The sequence below is a fragment of the Epinephelus moara genome, chromosome 6 (genome assembly GCF_006386435.1).
Source record: "Epinephelus moara isolate mb chromosome 6, YSFRI_EMoa_1.0, whole genome shotgun sequence".
Lineage (NCBI taxonomy): Eukaryota > Metazoa > Chordata > Actinopteri > Perciformes > Serranidae > Epinephelus > Epinephelus moara.
Genome location: NC_065511.1, coordinates 15,083,272 through 15,099,219, shown reverse-complemented (window position 1 = coordinate 15,099,219; position 15,948 = coordinate 15,083,272). Strand labels below are relative to the sequence as shown.

At 39.7% G+C, this 15,948-nt stretch overlaps 2 protein-coding genes across 5 annotated transcripts in view; both read right to left on the bottom strand.

The window, feature by feature from the left end:
* Window positions 1-4,694: 4,694 nt before the first annotated feature.
* Window positions 4,695-15,948, bottom strand: part of tmem147 (transmembrane protein 147) — a 175,993-nt gene continuing 164,739 nt past the window's right edge. The window contains exons 1-8 of one of the 4 annotated variants that reach the window (XM_050047263.1): window positions 10,741-10,865; window positions 9,825-9,930; window positions 8,404-8,473; window positions 7,705-7,770; window positions 7,416-7,552; window positions 7,222-7,306; window positions 6,688-6,809; window positions 4,695-5,563 (exon numbers count right to left, since the gene is read on the bottom strand). In XM_050047263.1, the coding sequence (XP_049903220.1) occupies window positions 5,443-5,563; window positions 6,688-6,809; window positions 7,222-7,306; window positions 7,416-7,552; window positions 7,705-7,770; window positions 8,404-8,473; window positions 9,825-9,901 (678 nt within the window). In that variant the 5' untranslated portion in view covers window positions 9,902-9,930; window positions 10,741-10,865 and the 3' untranslated portion in view covers window positions 4,695-5,442. Of the gene's footprint in view, window positions 5,564-6,687; window positions 6,810-7,221; window positions 7,307-7,415; window positions 7,553-7,704; window positions 7,771-8,403; window positions 8,474-9,824; window positions 9,931-10,740; window positions 10,866-15,948 lie in introns of those variants that run through there. The other 3 variants (XM_050047264.1, XM_050047265.1, XM_050047266.1) reach the window with 3 other exon arrangements.
* LOC126392089 (lymphocyte antigen 75-like) lies at window positions 12,195-14,801 on the bottom strand. Its single transcript, XM_050047258.1, has 3 exons — window positions 14,472-14,801; window positions 13,740-14,370; window positions 12,195-12,710 (listed from the first exon to the last, which is right to left on the bottom strand). Exons 1-3 carry the CDS (start codon window positions 14,774-14,776, stop codon window positions 12,504-12,506), a joined length of 1,143 nt encoding a protein of 380 aa, XP_049903215.1. The 5' UTR covers window positions 14,777-14,801; the 3' UTR covers window positions 12,195-12,503.

Genomic DNA, 15,948 nt, shown 5'->3' with positions numbered 1-15,948 from the left:
GGTCCGCTGGAAAACCGAAGATCAAGGACGCAGCGATGCAGCTCTGCCACAGCAGCCACCCTTGGGCAAACAAATCAGTCTCCAGCGTGCCGCTGTCCAGCAACCTCGAATCTGTAGGGGAGGGGGGGCGGACACGACTCGCGGCAGTATTTTGAATTTGAGTGCAGTAACCGTTTTGGCCACATTCTTACATATAGCGCCTTTAAGGTACAAACGTGATTTATTTAATTAAACCTACTTCAAAATAAGGAAGTAAAGCATGTTGTCGTGTCGTGAGTGGCTGCAGTGTGTGTGTGTGTGTGTGTGTGTGTGTGTGTGTGTGTGTGGGTGGAACAGAACAAATGAAACAAAGACAAACCAAACTACACCATGTTGGCCATGTAGCAGTCAGCTGCTCAATCAGGGGAGAGAGAATGAGCAAGCTGACAACTGAGGCCTTTTTATAAGGTAAGACCACACCCTCAGGTGTGGCCAGGAAGATTGGACGGCCCGCCTCTTCAGCCACAAGGAAGAGCTGTGAAGGAACAGACACATTAGTAAGGCCGTCACACCCCCACCCATAAAAATGAGGCCCCAAGGGTGCCTCAAAAGCTGAACCATACAATACCATATTATATAACACAGGAACATTTCAATAGTTCTCTCGTCTTACCGGAACAGCCCAATCCACTTCCAAACCACTCACCCAACCCACACCCACTCAGCAACCCGGTACCTGGAGAAGCAGATTCAGAGCAGGAGGGAGAGAAGAGTAGTTCAGAGCAAAAAAGGACACCTGGTAAAACACAATAGAGAGGAATTGCACGAGACAATGCATCAGCCACAACATTTGCAGAACCTTTAATGTGGCATATGTCAAGGTTAAATGGCTGCAAGAACAAACACCAAGGCATCAGCCGTTGATTTGGGTTTTGTAGGGAATGCAAGAACGTCAAGGGCCAGTGCCTCCTTGATTAATTCCAGTTTGTAACGCTCAAACTCCTGACACTTTTTCCTGCTGCAGCTCAGCTTCACGTAACTTCACATTACATTTCAACCTCTCCATTTCCACAGCCTGCTCCTGTGCATGAACAGCCTGGTCTTGTTCCATTTCCAATTCACGCTGCAAAATCAACAGTTCTTTTTGTTGTTCAAAAGTTAAAGTCACCCCAATCCCGGCTAAAGGCCTCACAAACTTTAGAGACAGCTCTGGTTGACTGAAGGCCTCACAAACTTTAGAGACAGCTCTGGTTGACTGACCTGAGGAGAAATTTCACTGGCTGACTGGGTGTCACTACCTTTTCCTGCAGCAGACAAAACCCCCAACTGAACCAAGCCATCCTTTATTGTGCACAAAATATGATCTTTACGTCCCTGACTGGGGATTCAATGCCAAAATGCTCTGCCACCTTTACCAACCGATCCTTGGTGTAAGTCTCCAATAGACCTTCACTGGGATTCTGCACAAAATCCTCAATCGCAGACATGATTGGAACAATAGCTGGCCCACACAAACCAAATACTTACACCTGACACTCTAGGCTAACCTGCCCCAAACTGACCACAAAAGTTTACTACCAACCCGATGTGACAGCCACAATGTGGAACATCCTTCCCCCTGGCTAACTATCTACCCGGGAAACTAGCTGTCTGTCTCAACCCTAGTCTTCATGCAATAGCGCTGGTGGGAGATTTAAACACCTAGCCCAATGACCCGGCCAGGCAACCATTAAAATGGCAACCTACCTAGACAATCACGGAAGTGTAGCCAAAGCAAAAAAAATGCTGTGGCCATACTAATGCACAAAAGCAACAAACTAAAACAAAAAACAACAAATCCACGGATGGATGTTGTTCTAATACCTATCGGGGAAGTAGCTCCACTGACGAGGCTGTTTTATTCACACCAGATCAGAGGCAAACACAAAAATAAGGCAGGTTAACAAATACCTACAGGTGTAACCACCTGAGCCTGAAATCCAAGCCACCATTTAAATACGTGTTAGACTCCCTCCAAAACCAATGCTTCAATTTAAGCTACTGCTACAAAGTAGCAATCACTGTCTCTTACTCACCACAGTAGACAATTCATCCTGGACGACCCCCCATTTGTTACAAACTTGGCTCACAGTTTGCAACAAAAGAGTCTACACAAACAATTTAAGTTACAAAGGTGATTTATTTAACTAAACCTACTTCAAAATAAGGAAGTAAAGCACGTAGCAGCAGCCATCAGTGTAAGGAGAGCAGTAAAAGAGGCAAAAGGGACTACAGGAAGAAAGTGGACCTACAATTCCAGGAAGGCAATCTAGGAAGCATGCAGCAAGGACTAAAAAGTATGACAGATTACAAGTGACCATACTTGTCCACCATCATACTTGTGTTCAAGAAAACAAGAGTAACCTGCCTGAATGAGTACCGCCCTTTGGCTCTCATCTCTGTAATGAGGAAGTGTTTCGATGAAATGCTTCTTAAAGTGGTAAAGGATTACATCTGCTCCTCACGAATCAGCACAGTGGACCCACTACAGTTTGCCTACTGTCCCAACCAACCTACAGAAGACACCATCCTCCACATGACCCTATCTCACCTGGATAAAAAAGGGACCTATATCAGGTTGCTGTTCCTTGACTACAGTTCAGCGTTTGTCACCATAGTTCCCTCCAGGCTGGTCACAAAGCTCAAGGGGCTCGGATTAAACACTCCACTGTGCATGTGGATCCTTCACTTCCTGACAGGCAGACCCCAGTGATGACAATCGGCAGACACACCTCTTCTACCCTCATCATTAATACCGGAGCACCTCAGGACTGCGTGTTGAGTCCCCTGCTGTACTCCCTGTACACACACAACTGTGTAGCCACTTCAGACCCTAACACCTTCATCAAGTTTGCTGACAACACAGCTGTAGTGGGCCTGCTGCCAGTCAACAATGATAATGTCTATCTGACAGACGTAGAGGACCTGACCCGCCTGTGTCAGGACGACAACCTACTCCTGAATGTCAGCAAAACTAAGATGATAGTGGACTTTGGGAAGAAGCAGCAAAGAAATTATGCCCCCCTTAATATCAACAGGTCCTCGGTGGAGAGGGTGGATAGCTTCAAATACCTTGGTGTCCGCTTCACCAAAGGCCTGACCTGGGAGCTGCATACTGACTCAGTGGTGAGAAAGGCAAGGTAGAGACAGTTTCACCTTAGATACTTGAGGAAATTCCGGGTATCATCTCAAATGCTGAGATATTTCTACTCCTGCACCATCGAGAGTGTCCAATTTAGTACTCGTTATCTCATTATCATCATCACTGCAAACAAAGGAAATCCCTTGTTTGTAACATGACTCTTGGCTGTAAGCAGGGATGGACTTAAGGTGAGGTTCAGGTAAAGACCCTCTCTCCACCTTTTACTCTGATCATGTTTTCTTTTCTTTTCTTTTATTCTTCATCTGGTCTTGTTAACACTTAAGGTGTTTTTGAAACCAAATTCTTTTACGTCCATTAGTCTCTTTGTTTTCCTTTTCTTTGACACTCCTTTAAAATGTTTTCATTCCCTCCCTCCATCAGGAGACCAGTCCATTCACAGGCATATTCAGGTTGTTCTTTCTCCCAGTGCGCCTCCTCAATACTCCAGTGTTTCTTTATCAAATGTAATAGGAGAAGTGTGGGATCAGATAGAGAACTATTTGCGATCTGTCTGGCAGAAATACACTGAGCTGCTGCAGTGAACATTTTTGTGGATGTAACAGACTGACCAATTGCATGCTTTTAAACATCTGACAAGTTAGTAATTAACAACAGTAAAATACACAATGGAAGATTCAGCATTAGTGGACTTAAAGCAGTGATCATCAACTGCTAGGCAAGTGGAGCTTGAGGCCTATTGAAAAGAGGCTGCAACCATGCTTTGGTGCCACCTGGATTGGCCGTGTTGCAGGCAGCACTGCAGAAGGCAATGGAGGAAATGGGCTGCTTTACTGGCATCTTGTCACCCATGCAATTGGATGTAATAAATGTCATAACTACTCAGGGTAAGACTGGGCCAAACTGGGAAAATCATTCAGGCCAGGAAATAAAATGTGACATGTAGCCCCAGTCTGGACACTTTTTAGGCAGGGAGTTGAGAGGCCCTCCTCCAGGAAAATTTTAGTTTCAGGACTTCTTTTTCTGCATTCTGGTGAATTTTGGTGCATGTGAATCACAAAAACGAGTCAACAACTGCTTTGAACAATGTGCTGTTATGAACACGAAGGAGTAAGGGGACTCAAGGACTAACCTTAAACTAATATTGGTTTAATAATAAATAACTAAATACAATGATCATTTATATGATTTGTTATATAATTAACCATGTTTCCAACTCGAAAACAGATAAAAAGCCAGTTTTGATTTTTTTTTTTTCATTGTAGAGACCACCAAAAACCAGGTCTAGATAAAAACCTCTGTACTTAGACCAAACCCGGACTGCATGCACGTGTTGACCCTAGTGACTGTTTAAAATCATGTTTCATATTTGTGAAACCTTTTATCTATTTGTGAAAACCAATTAATAGTTAAAATTCAGTGATTTTTTTCATCATGCATGCTCAGATGATCTGTCCCTGAGTTGAGCCCAAAAGATTTTCAAGAGTTTAAAATGATTTTCTTCAATATTACATATGATCATTTGTGACAGCAAACAAACGCCACAGTCTGATCAATCAAAACTCAGAGGGCAAGATAAGACAAAAAAACATTTATTATTTTCATGACAAAATCACAGGTGTTACAATACAACACATTGTGTCATAATGCTGAGTGGACCTCAATTTATTCATTCAGTGGGCCTGTTTTTGAGTTAAACTTTAAATCGTTCATACAATTTCTCAATAATTAGAAAAATCTAGTCACAGTTAGGTTTGAACTAATTGTAATATTTACTTGTATATAAATAAATTGATAAAGAGGAACTATCAGTGTGATTGTTATAAATTCACTTTACTGTATGATCTAAGCATTTACGCTGGCTTATTGGACAACACATAAAAAAGAATGAAGTATGTAAAATGTCTCGGTTCATCTGTGGGTGTTTTTGTACGAAATTCAACTTTTAACAAAAGCAATACAGCTCAGGTAAACAAATCATTTAGGAACCTTCCCCGATGTCTCCACTCAACCTGCAGTTAGAACTGGTGGACTAAACACAAACAAAGCTTCAGTGCATGTTTTCCATCAATGGTCCATACAGACTGATCAAAACAAACTGGTAGCACTGGTTAGCTTACTGGTTGGTAGCTTGACCTTGTTTATTCATCAGACCAGTCCAGCTACCCAGTATCAACAAGCATTTTCCAGTAGTCTTTGGTAGATTGTATGGTGATATGTAGAGTGAAAAGGTATCAGGAGTCAGCTTCTGATTTATCACAACCAGGGTCCAGTCTGGACCAAAGAAACTGTTGAAGGCTTTTCCCAGGGTGCCGAGCTGTACTTTAGTTACTGTGGACCAGAGTGACGAAGAGAAACAGTGAGCAGAGAGAGATGGCACCAGTCAACACAGCTTTCACCAGCAACACTGTCCAACTGCCCAACAGGAAGACATGGACAAACAACCTGAAGGCACGAGAGAGAGAGAGAGAGAGAGAGAGAGAGAGAGAGAGAGAGAGAGAGAGAGAGAGAGAGAAACACAACGTGAGTTATAATGTTACATAAGTAAAAGTGGTGCATGGGCGTTGCTGAAACCATCCATCAGAGCGACTGACTGTCAGAGATTTTAAAAACTCCTTTCTTCTCTTCCCTTTGGACCACACTGAAAGGAATGCTTCACCCACAAAATGACCATCTGTAAATCAATATGTGTAGTGTAGTGTTATCTTGAACTTGTGAAGAAAGCTGTGTTTCTCTCATGCCTCCACAGAAAACGGCAAACATATTGATTTAGCAAAATAATATCAAAACATCTGATTACAAACACTCACACAACCTGTGCAGTATAATCCAAGTCTCACTTCTCCAGTCATACGCTCAATACCTCACAAACACATGCACTTTTGCTAAAACATTACAATCTAAAACTGAACTGAAAGTGAAATGTATCTTCTCTCTCTTCAAAGCCAGACTACTAAGGTTAAAGCAAGGACTGGACTGGAAAGGACTAGGCAATATTTGGTTGGATTATACAACAGAGTGTTTGTAAACTGATGTTTTCACATGCTTTTGCTGTTGTTAAACGTGGTCCCCAGTCGATCAATAAATCATTATGTTCGCCGTTTTCCATGGAGGCATTCAAGAAAAACATTTTCTTTATGTATTCAAGGAAACACAGCATGACTGACTGATATACAAATGGTCAATTTGTGGGTGAAGTATGCCTTAAAGCCTTCAGTTCTAAAATTCTTCCAAGTAAATAAAACACACAAGTAAACCGTCAAGTATTTAGTGGTGGCATTTTGTTTAACATCTAGACACCAAGACAATGAACCCTTTTACAAAATGGAAAAAACACAATTTGAATTAATTCTTTCTTGATTTGGGTCTGGATTTCCAGGCTAATTTTACTATGCATATGCCATTAACTAGTGCCGTCTTGTGGTTCACAAAATAAACAGCAGCCACCACATAAGTGGTCAAATCAAACCAAAGCTGAATTTCCCCGTAGACAAAATGCTATATAGATATATATGTATATAAATAAATGTTCAGCATAGAAGTATGTGTTAAAAATATGTCAGGCTTACTCCATTAAGAAGGCCTTGTAGACACAAAGAGCCAGCAGCACAGTAACAGGAAGCCTGAAGCTCTTAGGAAGGTCATATCGTGTGAACATCCACACTACTGCTGCCATGGCGATGTAATGAATCTATAAACAAACAAAAATAATTATTTATATAAATAAATAAATACAAATATTTTTCTTTACACATTTCAGTCACCTCATATAAACATTTACATTACAGATACAATGGCGATATAATAAAACTAGGGATAGACACAGAGAAAGCACACTGAGAATTAAACATTTGAAGATCCATGTTTATCTGAACACAGGAACAATAACCAGTTATTTTATTTCAATTGTTTCTACGAATCATTGCTGTCAACAATGTGAGTGAATGTGGGGACAAAAACTGCAAAGGAAAATTCAAAATGTGCCAGCACTGAAAACCCAATGGCAGGAGGTGAAACGGCAGGATGAGAGGAAAAGGAGAAATTGACGTAAAACCCACACACAGAGGGGAGTAGTGAGAAAGCAGAAGAGGACAGCTACTCACCAAACTAATGTTAGAGTCAAAGCTCATCTGGATGTATTTCCAGTCAAACTCAATCCCTCTGGCTCCCACCCACAGAGGAAGACACCTGAAGAACCGTAACAGTTCACAAACTGTAAGTTTTATTGTTATATATGTTTAATAATTTCACAAAGTAAAGCTAATGCTCCTTCAGCAGGACCAGAATTAGTGCTCACCTGGACATCACAAGCTCTGCTGTCGCCCAGCCCATGGCAGCCACCATGATCTTGTACTCCCCTTTACCAGCATTACGAGACATCACCAGATGGAGACCCAACAAGTCTGCCAGGTCCACTGTTGCCTTCATAAATTCCTGAAAAACAAAAGCACACATTACAGCCTCCCACACAATCTGGTATTCTACCAGCTTTCTTTGTTTCTCTTTTGTAATTATAATAATTAACAAATATGAGAAAATATGAATCTTCCTTTATGTTGTTACTGCGATGGAACAAGAAGTCTCACCCCAACAAAGTCATAAACTCCAGCTCCTCCTTCCCATGTGGGGAAAAATGTAGCTAGGAACAGCATCTGAAACACAGAAAGATAAGCAAATCCTGTTTACAAACACTAATGACATCAGTTTGTGCCTTATTTCCTCAATCTCCTCTGCTCAACTTTATAATGGAGTCGGAGTCAGAAGTACTTTACTGACCCCCAGGGAAAATTAAGACACATTACAGCTGCTCTTATATATATAAGCCTAGAGAAATCACAAGAAAAAGCAGATAAGAAGTATGTATAAAAATAGAAATGTGTGCATTATGCTACTAAATATAAAACTAAATATAAGACAAAAATAATAAATATGTACATATATGTTCATATAATTAACACTAGAGGAATTTTAACCAAGAGAAGTTTTGGCTGGTTGCAATCGGCAATCCCCACCACTAGATGCTACTAAAGCCTCCTTAATCCTACACACATTCTTATTTAATATTCTTTAAATAAGACTATTAGTTGAAAAGCATATTGCAGCAGTTGAATTACTGCACAAATTATTGTACACATAAGACAACTTTCCACAAATTGATTGTATCATTAAGTCAGTACTGCAAATTTGAAAATAAATAATAATCAATAAATTATGGGGTTATAGTTGCTCATTTACAATATAAGGTCAAGGGTCTTGGATATTTAATTATCAGAAGGCCCACTCACCTTACAGAGTTGGACAAACAGGTAGGTTGCTCCAGCCTGGACACATCTCCAGAAGGCATTGTACTCTGAGCTAAACATTGGACACACAAACACAGAGTTAAATGGCAGAACAGTAAAATAAGGAGGCACCACAGATACAAGGCAGTCCTGTGAGAAATTGGCACAATGTTTTTAAGACTAGAGTGCACTAATGTTGACAATAACAAAAGTTATGTTGTTAAGCAAAAGTACTGCCAAATTCAAGAGCACGCTTGACAGTTCTAAGAGGATTATGTGGACCCCCTCCCAAACCTTAGACATTACTAAATAGATTACGAACAGACTTCTTTGTCTCTGACCATATGTTCCTAGGAACATGAGATTACAGAGAAACTATGCAATAATGATGCAAAAGTTGGCCATGGCAGTAAATTTTCAGAGTAGTACAACACAGCATTTTACTTTTTATTCTTTCCTCCAACTATGCTTCATTGGCCATGACTGGACAGATGGATATAGGGATGCACCAATTTATTGGCTGCACATTGGTATCTGCTGATATTCCTCCTGTTAACTGCCATCGGCCTATCAGCAAATAAGATGACATTCAATGATGGCAGTGGCCGATGTTTTTCCATTGTGTCACATCAATCTTGCGCAGGTTAAAAAAGCAGGGCTTGAATTTACCATCATTCCGTCATCCCAGGGACAATAGAAAACGTGTTTGTGAGGAACAGAGATCTTCACTGGGACACCTTCCGAACAAAAGGGAGCAGTAAACTCACTACCAATGCGTCAGGACCACCCCTATTGTTTCTCTGATAATGCTTAATTGTGAACAAGTTGACATTGACAGGAGGAATACTAGTTAACATTAGCTGTTAGCAGCTAATGACTGGAACTAACTGCTGAGTTGGAGGACACATTGAGACTTAATGTGTTCAAGCTCTTTTCAGAAAAAAATTGTATTTGGCGAAGGTAAATAATAATAATGTTCTCATGATGTGCTCAAATGTGATCATGTACAATGTAGTTTTTGGTGAGAAACTTGAATAAATACAGTTGTTTAAATGATAAATTTGTTTATGTTTTCACAGCAATATAAAATAAATTTAGAGAAGGGTTAGGGTTTTTTTGTGAAGGTTATTTCAAAGGTTGTTTTATAAATGTGTGTGACTGAGTATGAGCTCATTCAAAGATAGTGTAATGAAGGGCTGAATGACTTTGGTTTCCCTGGCACAAAAGGGGGAATAAATAACAAAACAAAAAACAAATCAATGACAAAAAACATGGGTATTGGCTATCACCAATATTATTATTCTAATCATAGGTATAGTACCAAAATTTCACAACTGGTGCATACATAATGGATATGATATGGTACAGAGTCATGCACCATTCACCACGTATGTTGCAGATCCCTGCTTTAAACAAATACTTACAGGCCGCTGCACTTGTATGTTATAAAGTAAGGGAAATACGCCAGAGCGAAGCAGTTCCCGAAATGGAAAAGTGTCATGATGTCTGGTCACAAAATTCAGCTCCCTGCTGAAAAAGAGGGATACAGAACACAGGGGTTAATACACCGTTGATACAACAGGCTTTTTTTCATTAGTGAAACATTTTGACACAGACACACACAGACACACACACACACACACACAGACACACACAAGTTCTCACACACCCTCAAACTCAAATATAAATACATTTACATTTATAAAAAACTGAGATTTGAGCATGTCAGTTGCTAAAACCAGGGAATGTAGCATCTTGCTCACTAGTTTGACTGTCTTAATGTTTTTTTGGTTAATTTTCTGTGATCGACTAATCGATTATTTGCTTAATTGCTTCAATATTTGTATGACGATTATTTGAAGACATGTTAATTACTTTTTTAAATCACTGATGTTACATTTAAATGTGTTCTGGTACTTTATTAGGCCGTTAGTTTTGTAAGATGTTAACGTTATACTGTCGCCTGTACCGTTACCGTCATACTGAAGCTAACGTTACACTGATACAAACAGGCTGACACACAGCATTTGCAAAGCAGTAACAAGTCTGTCACCGCCAGGTAAATGTTTATCGGGTGTATTTCATTATTCATATACAGAGCTACAAAGCTGCGTAACCATAACGTCATTAAAGAAATTAGTGATCTGTAACGTTACATTAGCTAGCTAAGCTACAACCCCGACGCTGGTGTCACTACAGACACGTTCCTGTATCGAGCAAACAAGTCTCGGGGATATTGTATCTTTGTCGACTTTAACCATAAAGCTAGTCTTTATTAAATTACCATTTAAAACACACGGTAGCGACTGTTAAGTAGAGTTTTTCAGAGCCAGCACTTACTGTGTCTGAAGAGCCGAAAAGAGGCAGATTGTCGTTCAACTGTCTCGTTGAATGACAACCGGAAGTATGGTTGGTGCAACCCCGAAATGCCTTCGACTCCGTCATCGGTGGGAACTTAATAATATGTTCCACAAGATGCTCTCCACGCAGCGTCATTACGTGCTTTAACCATAGAGGCTTTAACACACTTAGATAAACACAACACACAACACACACACACACACACACACACACACACACACACACACACACACACACACACACACACACACACACACAGTATTGTAAATTTGGGTAAGTTATTGACATTTACATCCTGGTTACTATTTTCAAAACCACCTTTTCTGGTGCATTCATGACGCACCGACATCCGAGACAATTATATTGTCAGAAATCCAACCCTCAAGCAGGCAAACATGGACATTAAATAATATTGTAGATTTTGAGCTTACAAAATAAGTACCAGCTCACAAAAGTATGAGGCATTAGTCATGATAATGTAAGATAGTCAAAGACAAACATATAGGCTAGCTAAATATATAAAAAGAGGATGAACTGTTCATTGAGATGGATTAGCAACATTTGGATTTCATGCAATATATGCTTAGGGCAATTCATAGAAACTAATGCCTGTCTGAGGGGTAAGAAATTTAATCTTCGAAACACAGGTCACAATAGCTAGCTATTGGTTTTAACTGTAGAATGTTTATAACCACTCTAGCTGTCTTTAAGTATTGTAAAAAAAAAAAAAACAACACAAAAAAACAGACACACTGTTTTCCTTCTCTTGCTAACCTTGCATTTAGAGCAGTTAGTGTCACATTCCTAGAATTAAAAGTCGGACAAGTATAGCCTACTTTCTGGTGCTGAGAAGGTGCTACATAATAAGCTACACGTTATTCGAATACCCAAATGATTAAAATTAGTTTGTTTCTTTGGACATAAGAGGTTCATGAATAATATTTACAGTGGCTTTAATTTCCAAAAAAGTTTCACATATTTTTGCACTTACTTTCAGTTGGTTGTTGAACTGCAATGTCTCAGTGTCTGATGATAACCTTCAAAAATCTGAAAGCCAAAATGAACTTGCACTATTAACACATAAATGTGTGAAAATGTATTTTACCTCATTTTGATTGCTATTACTTCTGTAAAAAAAGCGTTACCTTTCTTGTTTATTGTTTTTTATGAAAAAATAAACAAAAACTCCAGTCATAAACACGTACATGATGACTAGGCCCTAGGAAGTGTTTTATTTACAGCATTAGGGAGTTAGAGTAGGATTGCAGCACTGAAGGAACCCAGCTGGAGCAAGTAATGCGTTCACATGACTGATAAGTGATTAAATGAAAAGCAGGGTAAAGTTAGAGTATGGCCATAATATGTTTTGTTCATTTTAATTCCAAAGTACAGATACACAAGCATAATAATGTGTGAACAGTCACAGAAACAAGCAAAAATATATATATTTTTTCAATCACAAACATCTCTTATTGATAAAGGTAGGTCAGAGAGGAAGGACTTTCTCACTTCCTCTGTGTGGTAACACACAAGCAAAATAAAACAGGAAATACACATTTCTTAGTATCTAATCTTCTTTTTTCAAAAATGATTATAAGTAATTATAATTAAAGCAAAAGATTATCACTATAGAATACAGAACGTTGTAATAGACAAAACAGTCATGTCTTATGGAGCACTGAAAAACTCTAAAACCTAACCTTGCCCAGTGTTTGTCACACTAGCTTTTGATTCAACACAGTCTACACTATCCAGAATAATTTTCTGTAACAGATGAAGTTTCTTCTTTCAGAGCAGTCCCTGATGATCCAGTTGTTTGTGTCATGTTTGGACAGGGTCCCACAGTGCCTCCTCTGGGACGGACAGTCTGGCAGCATCCCCTGGTCTTCCAGCATCTCTCCATTCACCCAACACCACTTCCCTCCCAGGAAGCGCAGGCTCGTCCAAACCTGAGAAACACAGGGCAAGCTCTGAGTGTCAGTCTGTCTTTTAAAAATGTTTAATCCGTGACTCCTCACACTTTAACTCCCATCATGCTTGGTTTGTTAAGGAGGCTGTAGTTTGAAGAAACTTGGAGCTTGTGAAAATAAGGGTGCAAAAATACATTTATCTCTTATCTTGCTGTTCAGACAGTGCATGACCTTAATTGCTGAAGTTTAAAGTTACTTTTTGGCAAAAAGAAATAAAGCAATTCAATCTATTCAAAAGGTGCACTTGTCTTAAAAACTGGAGCATGCCACCCCTCAGTGTTTAATGTTTAATGTATCAATAAATGGGTGCATCTTAAAGAGCCTTTATAACTTTAAATAATAATTAGTTTTAAATTATACATTAACCTCGCTCCACGACAGCTAGCCCCTCACAACACTGAATGGGATAAGTGGTTACAGATACTGAATGAATTAATTAATTAATGATAGCATGAAAAAAAATTAAATTCAAAATACCAATTTACAGTTCTATTTTCTGTCTTTAACTGAATTATTAATAATTGAAAACCTTGAAATCTAAAAATGCATGTGAAGCTTATTACATTTAATGTGTCCATCAAATTCCATCCCAGTGATTTCCACAAGAGGGTGCAAGATAAATCTGGGGGGTTGTGAGATGATTAACAAAAAAGTAAGTATGAAATAATTCTGCTATGATTATTTATTCTGGCTTTATTCTAATTGTATTTATTTATTTATTCATTTTGAGGGAGAAAGAGAGAGAGATATTTGATCACTTGTTTTATGCATGCCTCCAAAAATTATAAAATAAACTGGGGAAAATCACTCTTTGGTTGAATTTCTTACAATACACAACCAAAGAGTGGCATACATTGCATCACTTTAAAGGGTCACATGCCAGTACTGTATGAAAAAAAAAAATTTTTAGTAACTTGATTCATTTTTAAGACAGTGTGCAGTGAAAATAACTTCCTTTTTTTTTTTTTTTTTTTTGATAATGTGTAACCCTGCTACCCAGTCTCACACCTCATCAGTCGTGGCTCTGTAGATCCTGTCTCTGACATAGCTGTAGTCAGACAGTTCAAGGCTCAGGAGGTCATGCTTGTATTTGCAGGGTCTTTGGCTCACACATGGGGTTTTCATGCTCCTGCAGTGACTCAGGGCATCTTCCCATGTCTTGTTCTCATTCACCACCACCAGGCTGTCATCATAGCAGACAAAGTGAAGCTCTGTGGAGCACATTCTGCTGAACCACTTTTTAGTTCCAAGATTAAAAGAGGCACAGTCATAGCTGAGTGGCTCTTTGGGTGCCCAGTTTCGATAGTCAGATGGCTGATCCCCAATCCACTTCCAGGTCTCACCAGCCTCTCGATACAGTCCAATCCAGCCAGTCTTTTTTAAATGATCTGTGTTGGTGATGGTGGCTAGTTCACCAGTATTGTTACTCTGACAGTACTGGGAAGCATGGAACCAGGTAAGCAACATTTTGTGATGTTTAATTTTGTTCTCTTGTGAGCAGTAGAAGTTACATTTGCTCAAACATCTCAAACTGTACCACTTAAACTCATCAGCCACAATTGCACAGTGACTACTCTGCTGTCTAACGGCCCAGTTGCTGCTCTGTGAGAGGTCATTTCCTGAGATCCCCTCTCCACTTCTGAAACAAACAAATGGGGGAAATCTCGCTTAGCAACTAAATTTTACCATGTGTATTTTTCATAGTATTGAAATCTGCATAAATTCAAACAGGGTACTCACTTCACATTTATCCACCTCCAGGCTGTGTCATTCGCAGGGTCTCTGAGTAGACCAATCCAGACTTCTTCAATGTTAAATTCCTTTAATTCTTTAGCCAGACTAAAGCCTTCTGCTTTGTTCCCAGTAATCAAGTCAATGTGATTCCTCTGACAGTACTGTCTCGCCTCTATCCAGTTCATCTTCCCCTCTGGATAGTATTGGTACCTCCTTATGATAGATGCCTGCAAGCAGAGAGAGGCAATGAGCAGGAAGGAGAGTGTGAGCTCAAAGCTGCTCTTGTTCCCCATCATTGGTCTTGCCTTCATATCAACTCAAGGATGTGTCTGTTTGCAACACCCTTATTACCAACCCAGTCAGTGGATGGCGAGGAGCTATCACTCTGCTCTTATAGCAAGCAACTCCATACCTAGTCCCTCCCACATAGTCACACCTGACACAGCTGACCAGTATTACCTCTCCAAACCAGTCCACTGTTACAGTCCAGACGGAGTTAGTCATGCCATTTTTTATATTGTATTATCAGAATAAGAAGATCCTTCAGGTAGCCTAGAGTAGTGATTCCCAACCAGGGGTACTAGAATAAGATTGGTGAGTAATTTAGTTAATTTTATACAAGAAAAAAAAAGTTGAGGTGGGATTAAGGTGGATGGTGGTGCAGCAGTTAGTGAGTTTCCTCTGGCTTCCCCCAACAGTGTAAAGACATTAATTGTTGACTCTAAATTGCCTATAGGCGTGAATGTGAGTGTGCCTCTATTTGTCAACCCTGTAATTGTCTGGCGACCTGTCCAGGTTGCACCTGGTCCCCACCTCTCACCCAGTGTCAGCTGGAATCAGCTCCAGCTCCCCACAACCCTTTACCAGGATAAGCGGTTACAGACAATGGAGGTATGAATTACTACATTTTAAAAAGCGTATACACATATCTTACATACATCCACATATTTTTGTTAGAGGAAAAATCAGCATACAACTAGGATTACAAATTGGTGTGATGCTGAGTATATTTTTTGTCACAGTGATACAGGACATGCCTCAGTTTCTCTTTGACCTGAATCAGTCTTGTCACCTTAAGGTTGTAAGATCTGAGCTCTGGTTGATTTGATGACACCAGTGGCTACCATGGTAACAGCTAGTGTGGTTTAATACTACAGCAAACGCTCCTTGAGCAGCTACAGTTCTTTGTCATTATTACAGCAGAGGAACCAAATTTGTATGTGTTTATAGTGCAGCCAAACAAACTCATTTTGTAGGTATCCATAGGTAAAGGCTGTTTGAATCAAGGGCAGGAATGGCGGATTCCACCACTAACCATGAAAACTACTACATAGGGTGCAAATATGTTTAATGGCCATGTAGAATTTTAGGCCATACATAAAGTAAAAGTCGGGTTTGATTTCATCAAAGGTGAACTATGAAGGATTGTAGGTTATTGTTTGTAAACACTCTCACGAGTAAAAGTGAAACTAAAAACCAACCC

Coding starts and splice junctions, on each gene's coding strand:
- LOC126392089 (XM_050047258.1), bottom strand. CDS start 14,776: ATGAAGGCAAGACCAATGATGGGGAACAAGAGCAGCTTTGAGCTCACA. Junction 14,371..14,471: donor TGGAGGTGGATAAATGTGAA/GTGAGTACCCTG, acceptor TGTTTGTTTCAG/AAGTGGAGAGGGGATCTCAG. Junction 12,711..13,739: donor ACAGAGCCACGACTGATGAG/GTGTGAGACTGG, acceptor TGTGTTTCTCAG/GTTTGGACGAGCCTGCGCTT.